The 13,231-nt window shown below is 59.2% G+C and overlaps 1 protein-coding gene across 7 annotated transcripts in view; it reads right to left on the bottom strand.

Annotated features, from left to right (window-relative positions):
• Positions 1-13,231, bottom strand: part of DENND3 (DENN domain containing 3) — a 53,958-nt gene that overhangs the window by 24,089 nt on the left and 16,638 nt on the right. For all 7 annotated transcript variants that reach the window (XM_035012012.1, XM_035012013.1, XM_035012014.1 and 4 more), the window contains 8 exons: positions 12,517-12,636; positions 12,018-12,236; positions 8,466-8,581; positions 5,716-5,871; positions 4,635-4,731; positions 2,914-3,017; positions 2,250-2,449; positions 123-644 (listed from right to left, as the gene is read on the bottom strand). In XM_035012012.1, coding sequence (XP_034867903.1) covers positions 123-644; positions 2,250-2,449; positions 2,914-3,017; positions 4,635-4,731; positions 5,716-5,871; positions 8,466-8,581; positions 12,018-12,236; positions 12,517-12,636 — 1,534 coding nt within the window. The remainder of the gene's footprint in view (positions 1-122; positions 645-2,249; positions 2,450-2,913; positions 3,018-4,634; positions 4,732-5,715; positions 5,872-8,465; positions 8,582-12,017; positions 12,237-12,516; positions 12,637-13,231) is intronic.

Below are 13,231 nucleotides of genomic sequence, written 5' to 3'. Positions count from 1 at the left end.
GCCCCCCGTCCTGTAACTGCCCGCGTCGGACAGGGCCTCCCCCCACGGGGGCTCGCGGCACGGTTCGCGGACTCGTCCCCACGTGGTTACGCCCGCCGTCCGGGCCACGGCCGGCCTCTCACCTACGGTTAGCGCCGCAAACAGGCGGTGTATGATGCTGGTGTCCTTCACGATGCCCGACTCCTGAACCCTCTTCACGAAATCGTCCAGCTGCATGTGCTTCTTGGGCAGCTCGAAGTTCTTCACGCGGTCGTCCGGCTTGGGGGCCTCTCCGGGCTTGTCCACCACCTCGCTGATGAGCCGCCGCAGCTCGGGCACCCGCTCGGCCTGGGCACGCTGGGGGCCCGACAGCGACTCCACCGTCCTCCGAACGAGATCAGCGGGGAAGATCCTGATGTCTGTTTTGTACAGACTCTGGAAGTCCAGGAGGGCGTCCAGCAGCTGCCCGTGCATCAAGTGCACGGCCCCGCGGAGGTAGAAGTACCGCGCCAGGAGCACGGAGCTGTCGGGCGCCAGAAGGCTCATGGCCTTGCTCAGCAGGGCGACGCAGTCTGAGTAGTAGGCCTGCACGCACTGGCCCACCAGGGGGAAGTGGATCTCCGGGATCTTGAACGTGTACGTCGGCTTCGGGGTCACACTCAGAACTAGAGCCGAGAGAAGACATGCACACAGTCAGCAGACCCGAAAAACAGACCGGGGTCCCCGTCATCTCGTCCGGGTTAACGTTTCTGGGCCCTGGGTGCAACGTCAAGCGAGAGCCTTTATGCCTCTTCCAGAAAGCTCCACGTGCCCCTGAGCTAAATGGGGGCCCCCCCACTCTGCTTCCATGGCACCCTGAGAATACGGAATAATTTTATTTGCTAAGACTCTAGCGCTAAATGGAAACACCTGGTAGTGAGTCTTCCCGGGAGGGTTAACCTGATGACCTAAGCCCAGATGCGCCCTCTCTGTGAGACGCCCACGGCCATCAACCCCGTCGTACAGACATGCAAACTGAGGCTTCGTGCGTCCCAGGTGCCCAGCTACTAGATGCCAGAGCCAACCTAATCCAGGTGTCTCACACTGATTCCTTCCACAAATGTCACCGAAGTGCCTCTCAGGTGGCCCCAGGGGACCAGGACCAGGCCAGTCCTGTAGGTAGGCCATGCACCCCACGGAGGTGGCGTCTTTGCCATGAAGCCTGGGGGAGAGGGAGGAGGCTGGGAGGGGAAGGGGGGCTCCAGCTGAAGGTTCAGGCGGCAGAGAGGGCTGAGCGCCTTCCCACAGCGGAGTGAGCACAGCCAGGGGTGAAAAGCATCACTGGGTTTTACAGAAGAACTACAGGCCCAGAGAGGTGAATCACCTGCCCAGGGTCACACAGCCAGGGGGCCACCGTGAGGGGCCTCAGACCCAGCAGGCGCCTCCAGAACGTGTGCTCTGTCATTGAGGACTTTTCTCTTGGACGCACGGCCCCTCCTGAGGCCAGCTGGGTGCGCCCCTCACTCAGACTGCCGCTCTGCTCTGCACGGTCGTCAGGAGGCACCGAGGCAGTGGCCACAGGGCCCCCGGCTCACGGCGCCTGGCCTCACCCGTTCCTCCTGGCCGCTGTGGATGGAACCACATGGAGGGGGCCCTGAGGGTAAATACCCGAGGCACACGTGGCTCGTTTGCTGCAGCTCACGCAGAAAGGAGACAAGGGCTTGCACACATGCACACGTGTTCTAGAGCACTTTACACGCCAAGGAAACGCCCGGCTGACATTCGGAGCTGTGCACACAGGCCTGCCTCCCCGACGGAGCTGCTGCCGTTACAGCACCCACGGGCCCTTGCTGTCCCTCCGCCTGCCACCTGCCACTGGGGTGGCCTGGCCTCGCCATTCCCTCCGTGTCTGCTGAAACGTGGCTGCCACACCCGAGCCCCCGTCACCACCCCTGACGCCGCTTCCTTTGTGCGGGGACACCGCACACCCCATCGCTTCGTATTTATCTGCTTCTGGTCTGGCCTCCTCCCAGGAGCGCAGCTCCACGAGGGCTGGGACACCGGGCCCTTCGTACCCCAGGATCTAGAGCGAGCGTGGCGCCTGCTGGGGCCTGACAGTGTCGTGCCCGTCAGACGCGGAGAGGCGCCAACGTGTGTTTTATATGTACACGCAGACACACCCAGGCCAAACCCCCACCCCCTTGCCCTGAGCAGACCCCGGCTGTGGCAGCGGCCTGCCGCGTCGGAGCCCAGCGGCGGGGGCAGCGCCCGGACAGGGGCCGGTCTATTACCTACGCCGCTGCTGCTGCATTCCGAGGCGTCCACTTTGCGAAGCGACGAGTTCCGGGCCGGCAGCTCGGGAATGGTGATGTCCTGCAGGTTGGGCATGCTGACCACCATCCTCCGGTGCGCGACGTGCAGGGGTGAGGATTTCCGTGAGGCCATCTTCTCAATGGTCGGTCTTCTTGGACTTGGCAGCATCCCGTTAAATCTGGGGTCAGGAAAAAGCAACGCCTTTTAGCAGCAAGAACGACTGCAGAATACGTCTCAACGCCTGAGCCTCTTCTCCCACGTGACACCCGGTGCCCACCATTCCCGCGTGCCAGTGGAAAACAGCGGGAGCACCGTGTCGGAGTCTCCGCAGTGTAGCCAGAGGCTGGAGAACAGACCGTACCCCCGAAGGGACACACATAAACAAAGTCTGTCGGGAACAGTGTGGGAAGAGCTGGAACGGCACGGGAGGCGGTGGCGATGCGGCGGGAGAGGGAAGGCGGACGGCAGTGGATGGCAGGGCGTACACGCTACGCTCGATGTCCTGCCCCCAAGAGAAACGCGCGGGGACGAGCCCAACGTGTTGCACGTTTCTGAATGTGAGATTTTCTGGTCGGATGCGTCATTCATCCACCCAAATAAACCCATGCTACTCGAGAGTCTGGTCCCCATTGCAGACAGCACCTGTCCTCTTCAGATTGCAGGTGGAGGTCCATCTGGGCAAAGGCGTCCATCCTTCCGCTGAGCCGGGCTTTAAGGAAAGAGCGAAACATGTAGGTATCCGACACCTGAAACAGACCACGGAAGGCCAGTTACCGCCACGCTCCTGGCCTTCGCTGTGCCGCCGGGCGCCTGCAGCGGCTACCCGGCCCCTTCCCCGCCGGCCGCGGCCTCTCCCCGACCCCCAGCTGCTTGGACACAAGTTCCCAAGCGGCAGCTGTCTTCACTGACCCCACCCTGCCACGCTAGCCTCCAGATCCTCCCCAGGCCACCACGAAGGACCGGCCAGTCTGTGTCTGAAAAACCACCAAACGTTCAAAAGCTCAACCACCTTCCCCTCAAGACGGCAAGAGCCACGGTGCCCTGTGGCCTGTGATTCCAGATCTCCAGGGACCACAGCCCCCTCCTCACAGCAGGTGCACGGTCTGGCACGCACCCGTGGCTCCCACGACCCAGCTGCTGGTCTCTCACTGGACAAGGTGACCCTCCAGCAGCCGGTGCTTGTCCCCACCCTGCTCCCTGCTGTGGTCCAGCAGCCTGCAGGGGACAAGGCCCAGGGGACACCGCCCCGCCTGGCGACAGGAGGGCTGCAGGGGCGCAGGGCCCACGAGGAAGGTGCTGGAAACCCCATGTACAAAACACCCGCAGAAGAATGAAGGCAGGAGTGGACACGCAGCGGGATGGGAGGTGGCAGCCTGGCTCCTGGGGACCGCTGGAGTACTCTCCACGAGCCAGCAGAGCACGGAGGCCGATGGCAGGGAGCTCGGCCCAGGCGCCTGTCACAGCTGTGACCCGGCTGCGAATGGGGCTCCCGGCTTTGCTCTGGCCCCTCGTGCGTCCCTGTGGCTTCTCCCTGTGCTCCTCCGTGGTGCCTTTCGTGGCAGGGTCTCCTGTGGGCAGCATCAGGCCCGCAGGCCAGGCTCTGTGCCCCGGGGAGTGCGTACAGAGGGGGCAGACGGCCAGGGCGCCCATGAACGGGGGGAGCATGGAGTCTGTCCAGCAAATGTCAGGGAGCAGACATGAGGGCACGGGTGGTGCCCGGAGAGAGGTAGAGGCTGCTGGCCGGCCGACGTGAACGACTGCTGTGTGGACCTCAGCCATGAGGGGAGCCGCGGCTCACACACCCCTCTGGCCATCAGCTGGACAGGACGCCACCGAGAGAGGCCACCCGAAAAGCATGAGAACAGCCCTAAAGGACCCAGAAGATCGGCGCCGGCTGCACCACCTGCCAGCACGAAGCCCCAGACATGACTCCTCATAACAGACAAGAACGGAAGCGTCCCACAGGCTTGTGAGCAGGTGGACAGAGCCACCGCCACCTCCCGCACCGGACGGAAAGGCCCCGCGGCCGCGCCTGGCACGGGAGCCATCCGGGCTGATGGAGAGGCCCTGACCCGGACCGAGGAGGTGGCTCCCAGGCACGCACGTCTGTCAGAATTTATCGCCCGCTACACTGAAAATGGGTGCATTTCATAACAGGTAAATTATACTCTGAAAAGCGGATCAAAAAACAGGGGGCCAAAGGGACCAAAGGAACCATGTGGAAACAAACTTTCTGGAAACGTTAATACTTCCTAAAATATTAACAGATGCTGAAAAAATGTACTTTGAACAACGCTGCAAATACAGAAACGTATGCAGGACAGAATACGCACACGCGCACACCAGCCCCACTCGCTCCTCACCTGTCTATAAAACTGCTGGTCCCCCGGAGCCCTGGTTTTGAGAAACTCCTCACTATTAAACACTCTGTGTTCGTAATTTAGGTGATTCTTCACCTCCCTGATGAAGAGAAAGACGATCTAAGTGTGGAGCTATTTTTAAATAGGTGAGAGAGTCATGACAATTTAGCGACACAGGAAAGACGAGAAGGCCAGCCTTTGCAAAAGCCCCGGCCCACGGGAAGGGGACTCCGACCCCGGGAGGGCTGGGTTTGGGCGTGGTCTGCTCCATCTCCTCGGTGACGCAAGCACGGCCTTTCCCTCCCGGGGGGACCGTCACGGCCCTCTTCCCTTTCCAGCCCCTACTTCCTCCTGCAGATGACACACAAAGCGGACTTGAGGGGGTGACCCCGTAGGGCGGGCAGACTCTGAGCGTGAACCCGTATGATCTGCCACAGCGGAAGTACAGTCTACACGTGGGATCAACGAGCCCACAGGCCACATTCCACGTGTCAGACATTCAACGCTTTCCTTCCGTTGTTGGGAAAAGTTATCTAAGGGACATAAAGTTTGATCCTTTGTATTCAGTCTCTGCTTTTTTACGAATTCATCAAGCTTATAAGGTGTTAAAAAAAAAAACAACCCAACCTTGCTTGTGAAAGATTTCATTTCAAAAGAGCAAAATGAAAAGAACCTATTTGTGTCCACACCAATTATACTGCTTTAAGCAGAGATAACACGACCCGTCTACAGTACACAGTCCCATTTTTTTTTCCTGATAAATTATTTATTCTATGGAAATATATACATTTGAAGAACACAGCCACTGGATAATCACAAAGGCTCTGGTCTAAACCCTGCAGGACGGTGGCACCCACGGGAATGAGGACAAAGAGGAAGGCTCTCTAACGGGGACAGATCCTGAGTGCTGCTGCCTGGGGGGTGGGCTTCATTCTCACAGTGACCCGAGTGTCCCCACCCTGGGCTGGCCCCGAGCTCTCAACTGGCGCGATACCCCACAGGCAGTCAGGGGCTGGAGGGGCAAGGATTTCAGCCGCGTCACTCGGGGTCGAGCCACCGCGGCCAAGGAAATGGTCTCCAGTACCTGAAGATGCTGAAGAGCAGGTGCAGGGCCACCTGCTGCACCTGGCAGTTGAGTTTCTGCTGCCAGGCCCGCCTGCGGGCGCGCCCCTCGTTCAGGTCCATGCTGGCGCCCAGGTGTGCGAGGTCCAGCTCGTAGTGCAGCTGGAGGCTCTGGACCCTGGAAAAGAGAGACAGACGCTGACCACAGCTCACGCCGTGTGCCGGGACTGCTGTTCACGGGCGGGGAGAAAGCTCTCCCAGGTGCGTGAACACTCTGGACGCTTGGAAGACCCATCAGGAACTTCTGGCCCGGGTCACTAAAAATACATCCCTGGAGAGTCCACTCACCGCTCCATGCTAACAGCTCATCGGTGCTGAACCTGCAAAAGCCTCCACTGTGGACCGTGCACGTTTTCACCCAAACCGAATCCGTCCCTCCCCCGGGCTCTGCCTGGAGAGATCATGCACTCCCCACCCCAGGAAGGACAAGGGGTTTCCAGCACAGGCTGCCTCGTGGCCGGCAGCGTCCCACCACCACGCCCTGCCTGGGAGAATCGGATGCACCCAACGCCCTGTGCGTCAGGGCTCTCGGCTGCCTGGCGGAACCCTGTGTCCATATACCATGCACTGGCATTTGGCCACCCCGGCCTCCCCAGCACGATCAAGGCCGCAGCTTTGGAAACCAACCAGCAAGCGTGCGGTTTACGTGCAGAACACACACACCCAACACACACCCATCCCAGCCGTGTTTCCTGAGCACCCGCTGCACGCCTGGTGCCATCTGGGTGTGGGCTGCATGGTGACCAAAGGCAAAGCTCCCGGGTGGGGCCTATGTTCAAGTGGGAAGAAACAGAAAAACAGAAGAATGCACCCCAAATAGGAGGTCGTGGGGGTGGGGGAGGGGAGGAGGGGATTAGAGAGCAGGACAGCTGGAAAAGAGCCTGGCTGGTGGCTGGAGGGGCCTCTTGAGGACCTCGGACCTGAAAGGTGAAAAGCCAGACACACACAAACGGCCCTGGGCAGGTAGGGAGCACCCAGCTGCCAGAGGTCCCGCAGGAGCCGTGGCGGGTGGGGGAGGCGGGCTGAGACCAGGTCTGAGTGGTCGGCGGAGCCGGGGTGGGCCGGGGAGCACTCTGGATTTGCCCCGCATGTGACAAGAAGCCACTGCTGGAGACAGGTGTCCCAGCCTGGCCGACCCCAGCTGACCTGTTGGGTACCTGCCACCTGGAAGGATCGTGAGCTGGCCACGCACCCACAGCACAGGGGCGCCGCGGGGAAGGAATCTGTACGGAGCCGTGGTGGCGGCCTCCCCCCCCGAGCTCTGTGCAGGGACGACCCCTCTGCTGGAGGAGAAGGCTGCCCCTCCTACCTGAGCGCTCTGTGACAGTCTGCCCGGGAGGGCTGGGGTCCCTGTCCTGCCCCTGGGAGGTGGGGTCGGCAGGGGGGACACCGTGAACACACAGTCAGATGCAGGTGAGGATGACGGGGGACGGAGAGGGTGAGTGGGATCGGGGCGTCTCGGGGAAGAGCGCTGCCTCCTGTCCTGCCTGCCCCACCAAAGGGCCCGTGTGGACACCCCAGCACTCCAGGACCCCCGGGGACGCTGCCCACCACTGCCCGGTGCAGCCTCAGAGCCCCCACAGATGTGCCACGACCACACGCGGGTCAGCTCACGTGGTCGAGATGGGAGGAGGCACCACACCCCATCCATGTGGGGTCCAGCCAAGCAGAGACGCAAGCCGCTGTGCATGTTCTAGAATCCTGACAATGCCACACAGGCAAGCACGAGACCCCCCTCCCCCTGGGGATGCGCCACCAAGCGCATGCTTGAGAAGCACCGAACGCTAGCGCCCGCCGGCGCTAAAACGTCAGACTCTGAGAGTCGGCGGAAAGCGGCTTTTGCTCACCAAAAAGTGAACAATTACAAATGTAGGTTCGCACAGGGAGACACTCCACCAGCACACCCTGCTCAGGTCCCCTGCACACACCCAGCAGCCGGCCACGACCGGGGATGCCACGGTGCTGCCCTGTCCTGGATGGCCAGACGCCCCGACCACGGGACGCACCATCGTCCTGGCAGATGGCAACGAGAGCTCCTTCACCCTCCCCAGAAGCAGCTCCGGAAGTCCTCGACCCCCACGACAGGCCGCAAGGCCTAACCTGGCCCTTCTGGGAAGCAGCTGCTGCTTGCAGGCCAAGGACGTGGGCAGCAGAGCTGGAAAAACCATACGAGCGATGAGCAAGGCAGGAGGCCGTAAGAGCCCTCCTGGGGGCTGGGGTGAAGACAGGAAGAGCTCTCGCTCGGGGGTGGGGTGCCCACCTCTGCACTGCAGGGCAGGGCAACACACAAATCCTGCCCTGCGGGGGGAGCAGCGTCCCACGGGTCTGAATACGTGTCTCATGTGGGGGTGGAGGGGGAGGAAGGGAAGAGGAGGAGGAGAGAAGGGAGGAAGGAGGGAGGGAAGGAGGCAGGCAGGAGGGGAAGGAACCTCAAAGGTCCCAGGCAGACCACAGGGTCACAGAGAGAGGGTGGGAGGTTCCCTGAGGGATGAGACCATCACCTGACTCGGTGGGGCCGTAATTACTATGTAGACAAGATCAGAGTAAGGACTAATGACTTTCACCCTAAAACATTCACGAATAATTTCCAAACTATAAAGACAGAAAGGGTGGCTCTGGAACGTACATGGAAGAGCCACTCAAGACACTCAGAGCCGGCAAGTACAGAGTGTTAGAGGGACGTCCCCAAGCACACACGACTCCCACCTCTACCTCTGAATGAAGGTCTGTGCCGCGAGCAGGGGGACGTCCGGGACATCGAAGTCCTCGTCATTAGAGCAGGTGACGCTCCCGTTATCGATATTGATCAGAATTAGACCATCAGCTTCCTGTAAGTTTGAAGAGATTGATGTAAGAACCTGAATTGGTAGACATCTTTGAAAACGCAAAAACACACTTTGCGTTCCCTGAGGCAGCGTCGCTATTGATTAAATCACCATACTTAACACGTACACAGCGCCTTATACTGTCCCTACCAAAAAATGGAGGATATGCTGTGAGTCATGTCGACAAGCCAGATTTGGTCAAACCCGTCCCGGGCTGAGTCAGGGTTCCACAGTGTCATCTGGCTTCCCCTGCCCTGGTATAAACACTCTGTGGGCCACTTCAGGGAACCTGGAGGGAACATGCCAGAACTGGAGTGTGGGCTGGGCCCCGGCTCAGTGAGCACACACACTTAGGATGTCTGAACTATGTGCCCGGGTTCCTTATAAAGCCTGATGTGTAACGAGATACACAGACACTGAGTCACGCTCTGGAGTCCCGCATCCAGCAGCCCCAGGAATGTGGCGGCCCCGGGCTCTCAGAAGGCCGCAACCCCCCCCGCCGCTCCCCCTTTGGGCCCGGCTCTGAATGCCTGTTCCAGGTGGCACATGAAGCGAGCACACGCCGTCTCCCAGCGCACTGACTGGGCACTGACTGGGCAAGGTGAGCATTCTCGCACACGCATGCTACACGACTGTGTCCAAGGCCCCAGCCCTACAGAGGAAAACGTCCAAACCCAACCCACGCTCTTCAGCCTGCTGCCTGTCCTGAAATCTCCCAGAACACGTAAATCCCTGAGCGGGCCTCCTTCGTGACTGTGGACGGGAGCTGTCAGGTGGATGTGCCCACAAACGTTCCCCGGGGAAGGGCCTGAAACAAGATGGTTTTTTCCCTAATGACTAAGAAAAGACACACATTTTCAACTTCAGAGCATGGCCCTATTTCTTCCTCATTTGCAATGCAGACTGGGACACATTTTCCGTTCCTTCCATGAAGGTCTGAACGGCCTTTCCCCAAAGTGTGTTTGTCGCTTGGTGAGTCACTGGCTTTGGCAAGAACTCGGCAAGAACCTGGCTCCTCCCCGGGAGCGGCCGGGCCGAACAGGGCACCTGGCACCTTCCCGGGATTTGCTCCGAAACGCTCCAGGGCCCCGTGCAAAGGTGCTCCAGTGTCAGTCGCTGGGGAAACGCGCATCAGATCCGCCGTGAGACGCCGCGTCCCCCTTGCCTCGACGGCCAGAAGGACACACGGGGCCGGCGCTGGCAAGGCGGCAGAGGATCGCGGCCCCACGCTGCTGGCGGGAATGCGCTCACAGCCCGGCCTCCCCTCCAGCAGCTAGACGGCTAGCGTCTGCGGCGGGTGTGTACCCGCGCGGGGGAGAGCACACGCCGCACGGAAGCTCGCGCACACACGAGGGCTCGCAGCTGCGCGGGCACAACAGTCAAAAGTTGAAACAACTCTAACGTCCATCGACCGATGAACGGACAAACGAACTGTGGCACGTTTGCACAACAGGACCCTATTCAGCAGCAAGAACCACGACTACGTGGATGGACGGCATGGACGACCCTAGAACACGCTGTGCTGAGCGAAGGAAGCCACTAACGGCCAGCTACGGGCCTCAAACCATGCGTGTGGAACGGGCGAATCCACGGACACAGAAGCAGGTGGGGGTGGCCAGGGCGGGCGGAGGACAGCGTGGGGCGACGCTGAGGCACACGGGGCTTCTCTGTGGGTGCCGAAAACGTCGGAAATTAGTTGGCACAACTCTGTCAAGTTACTAAGAGCCACTGAACTGCACATTTTAATCAGGCAAACTTCGTGGTATTTTATGTGAATAAAGGTGTTTTAGAAAGCCAAACCTGCTCTGCCTGCCAACAATATCACAGTACTACCAATCCACGTTAGCTCACCATCTAAACGTACGTTATTAAGCACTTACTGTATGCCAAATGCTGTACTATTAGCCCTTTTGGTCCCCCCCACGATAATGGGGCCAGCACACTTACTGCTGTTACAGGATCTTTGTTCCCTTCCGTGCCCGCGGCTCTTGGTCGCACCGCTTCGAGGAACAAAGAGGTGACCAGATGGAGCGGTGGGCAGCAGGGCGAAGTTTATTGAGCGATAGTACGAAGTTGCCCGAGAGGGTTGCCATTTCGGCATTCAAATCCCGGGGTTTTTTATAAGCTCTTCTGAGAAACTATCTTTTTTTTTAAAGTTACTGCTCCATTAAGATTTTTTTTTTTTTAAGATTTTATTTATTTATTCATGAGAGACAGAGAGAGAGAGAGAGAGAGGCAGAGGGAGAAGCAGGCTCCCAAGGAGCAGAGAGCCTGATGCGGGACTCGATCCCAGGACCCCGGGATCATGACCTGAGCCGAAGGCAGACGCTTAACCATCTGAGCCACCCAGGCGCCCCCTGAGAAACTATCTTGAGCACCCTGAGTGTGGGCCCCTGTGGACTGGGCGCTAAGGTGTGCCAATCAGGGCTTTGACCATGCCCCCATCTACCTATCAGGTTATCGTTCCCGTGTTGATGGTCTTTCGGGCTGACATCTGGAGACTAACTGCCTCAACTTGTGACAGTGGTTAATTGTTTTGTTTCCGGATGTTTTGCAGAAGTCACTCCTGCAGAGGCCATTAGCATGCTGTCGTGGTCTCGTCTAAGGTGTAAAGCAGGATGCTAGTGTGGTTTTGTCTTAGTTGTCCCGGCGTTTTTGCCTTCTTGTCGGGGACCCTGACCCTGATGACCTAAGTGTCCAATTAACCTCTGTCTTTTCCGACTAGGACACAAGAGGGCCGAACGCTCTGCCGAAGGTCAAGCACAGTGTGTAAATGGTCACTGCGTGCACCAAGGCCCACGCACCCACTGACGCTGTGACACGCAGCGTGGCCAGACATCTTCTCACAGGAGGGCCCACAGCATTACTGAGCAACAGAAGCTGAACCACAAAGAGAAACACAGATCTGGAGCAGGGACACCAGCCGCTGCGGGCTGCCGAGCCCCTGCCACGTGCCGGCAGGTGCGGGGTGGTCCCCACTCAGAGCCTGGCCCAGGAGGACATGCCCGCTTCAGAGGCAAGGAGGCTGAGGCTCAGCAAGGGCTGGGACTGCACTCGAGGCCGCAAAGCTAGAAAGGGGCCACAGCCAGGCCAGAGAGCGGGCTCCATCAGCGTTGACGCCCGCACTCTCCTCGCTGGAACTGCGGGAAGCCGCGGACCCCCGGGAATTTAAGCGGACTGGTAGGTGACACAGGGTCCCGGCGCCCAGAACCCCATGGCCTTGAACACGCCCAGAGGACCGCAGGGGGATGGTGCAGACGCGCGAGAGCACCCTGCGTGCGTGGCACCCAGGGCACGAGCCGCGGGGACGGGAGTGACCGCATTCTCCCTGGCCAGGGCACACGGCCCTCCCTGCGGGGCCCTTTGAAAGCCATTCCCTGCCGGTCCCCACAGGGGTCACAAGGATCCGACATTCTCTAGCAAACGGTCGAGGCCTAACCTTGCTGACTTCTTCAAAGTGGTCGAGGTGACAGCCCATGAGGAAGGACGTCGGCGCCATAACGAAGTCCAGCATCTGGTGCGACAGGACGGGCACGAAGGTGTGCTGCCACTGCAAGGGGTGCAGGTAGGCCAGGAAGCACGCGGCAACCAGGGGCAGCAGGGCCCAGTTGGAGGAGAAGAACACGATCCGCTGCTCCGTCAGGAGGCACGTTAGGATCTGGGGGGAATCAGCAACACCGCGTGCACTGAATACACGTGCGATCGCGCCACTAAAACCACATGGGCTGACATCTGCCAAGACGAAAGCCCCTTTCGCCCCCCAAAAGCACTACTTGAACAGCATACACAGTCCTGAATGTCTGCTTGAAGCCAAAAAGCAACCATTCCCAGTGCGTTCTGGAACACACGTGCCTTGGCATTGCCCTCCAGACGACGACAGCTTAGATGCCCCACTAAGCCAACCAGCAGGGACGCCCTGGGTCCAGAGGGACGCATACCTGCAGCACCTTCTCGGGCCTGAAGCACAGCAAGGGCAGGTGAAGGTCCAAGTCGATGAGCGGGCTCTCAGGGTCCGCACGGGAGGGAAACACGATCTGTAGCGGCTTCATGTTAAATATCTGTGACGACCAAGTTCCGTCATTAGTTCAGAGAGCCGCTCCCAGCAGAGGCTGAAATGCACTGAGACTCTCAGTGTAGTCTCCAGGGGTGTCTGAGTTAGGATACGTGTTTGAAGACTCACACTGTCACTGCGTATGTCACAGAACAAAACAGTCTAGAGACACACGGAACCGCTGAGAAAGGCTCATACATGAATCAAGTACTGAATGTCTTTTTCAGCCAATCTTCCCTAAACTCTTTAATTCATTAGCAAACCGCTCATCGGCAAAGATTAACCGACGCCCGGACACGTGTCCAAATCAGCACAGGTTCCAAGTCAAGCACGATCAGGTGAATCTTAGCTAGAACACTTACTGCATATTACGAATTCTCTTAGTATTTTCAACATAATTGTCAAAGCTCCTTAAAGACATGGACTTCAAGAAATCGCTGAGAAAGACTTTATTTCTCCAAATGACAGTATTTCAAAATAACACTTCAATTTGAATTCAGTATCTGCAGAATGCCCTTTCTGGATGGAGGGGGACGGTAGGGGCCTTCCAGCTCGATGGCAAGTTCACTCCTGACCGTGGGGTCAGCCTCATGGGGGGGCAC

The sequence above is a fragment of the Mirounga leonina genome, unplaced genomic scaffold (genome assembly GCF_011800145.1).
Source record: "Mirounga leonina isolate KUSES-001 unplaced genomic scaffold, KU_Mleo_1.0 Mir_165, whole genome shotgun sequence".
Taxonomy (NCBI): Eukaryota; Metazoa; Chordata; class Mammalia; order Carnivora; family Phocidae; genus Mirounga; species Mirounga leonina.
The sequence above is the reverse complement of the archived record's forward strand: the minus strand, read 5'-3'. Positions and strand labels throughout refer to the sequence as shown.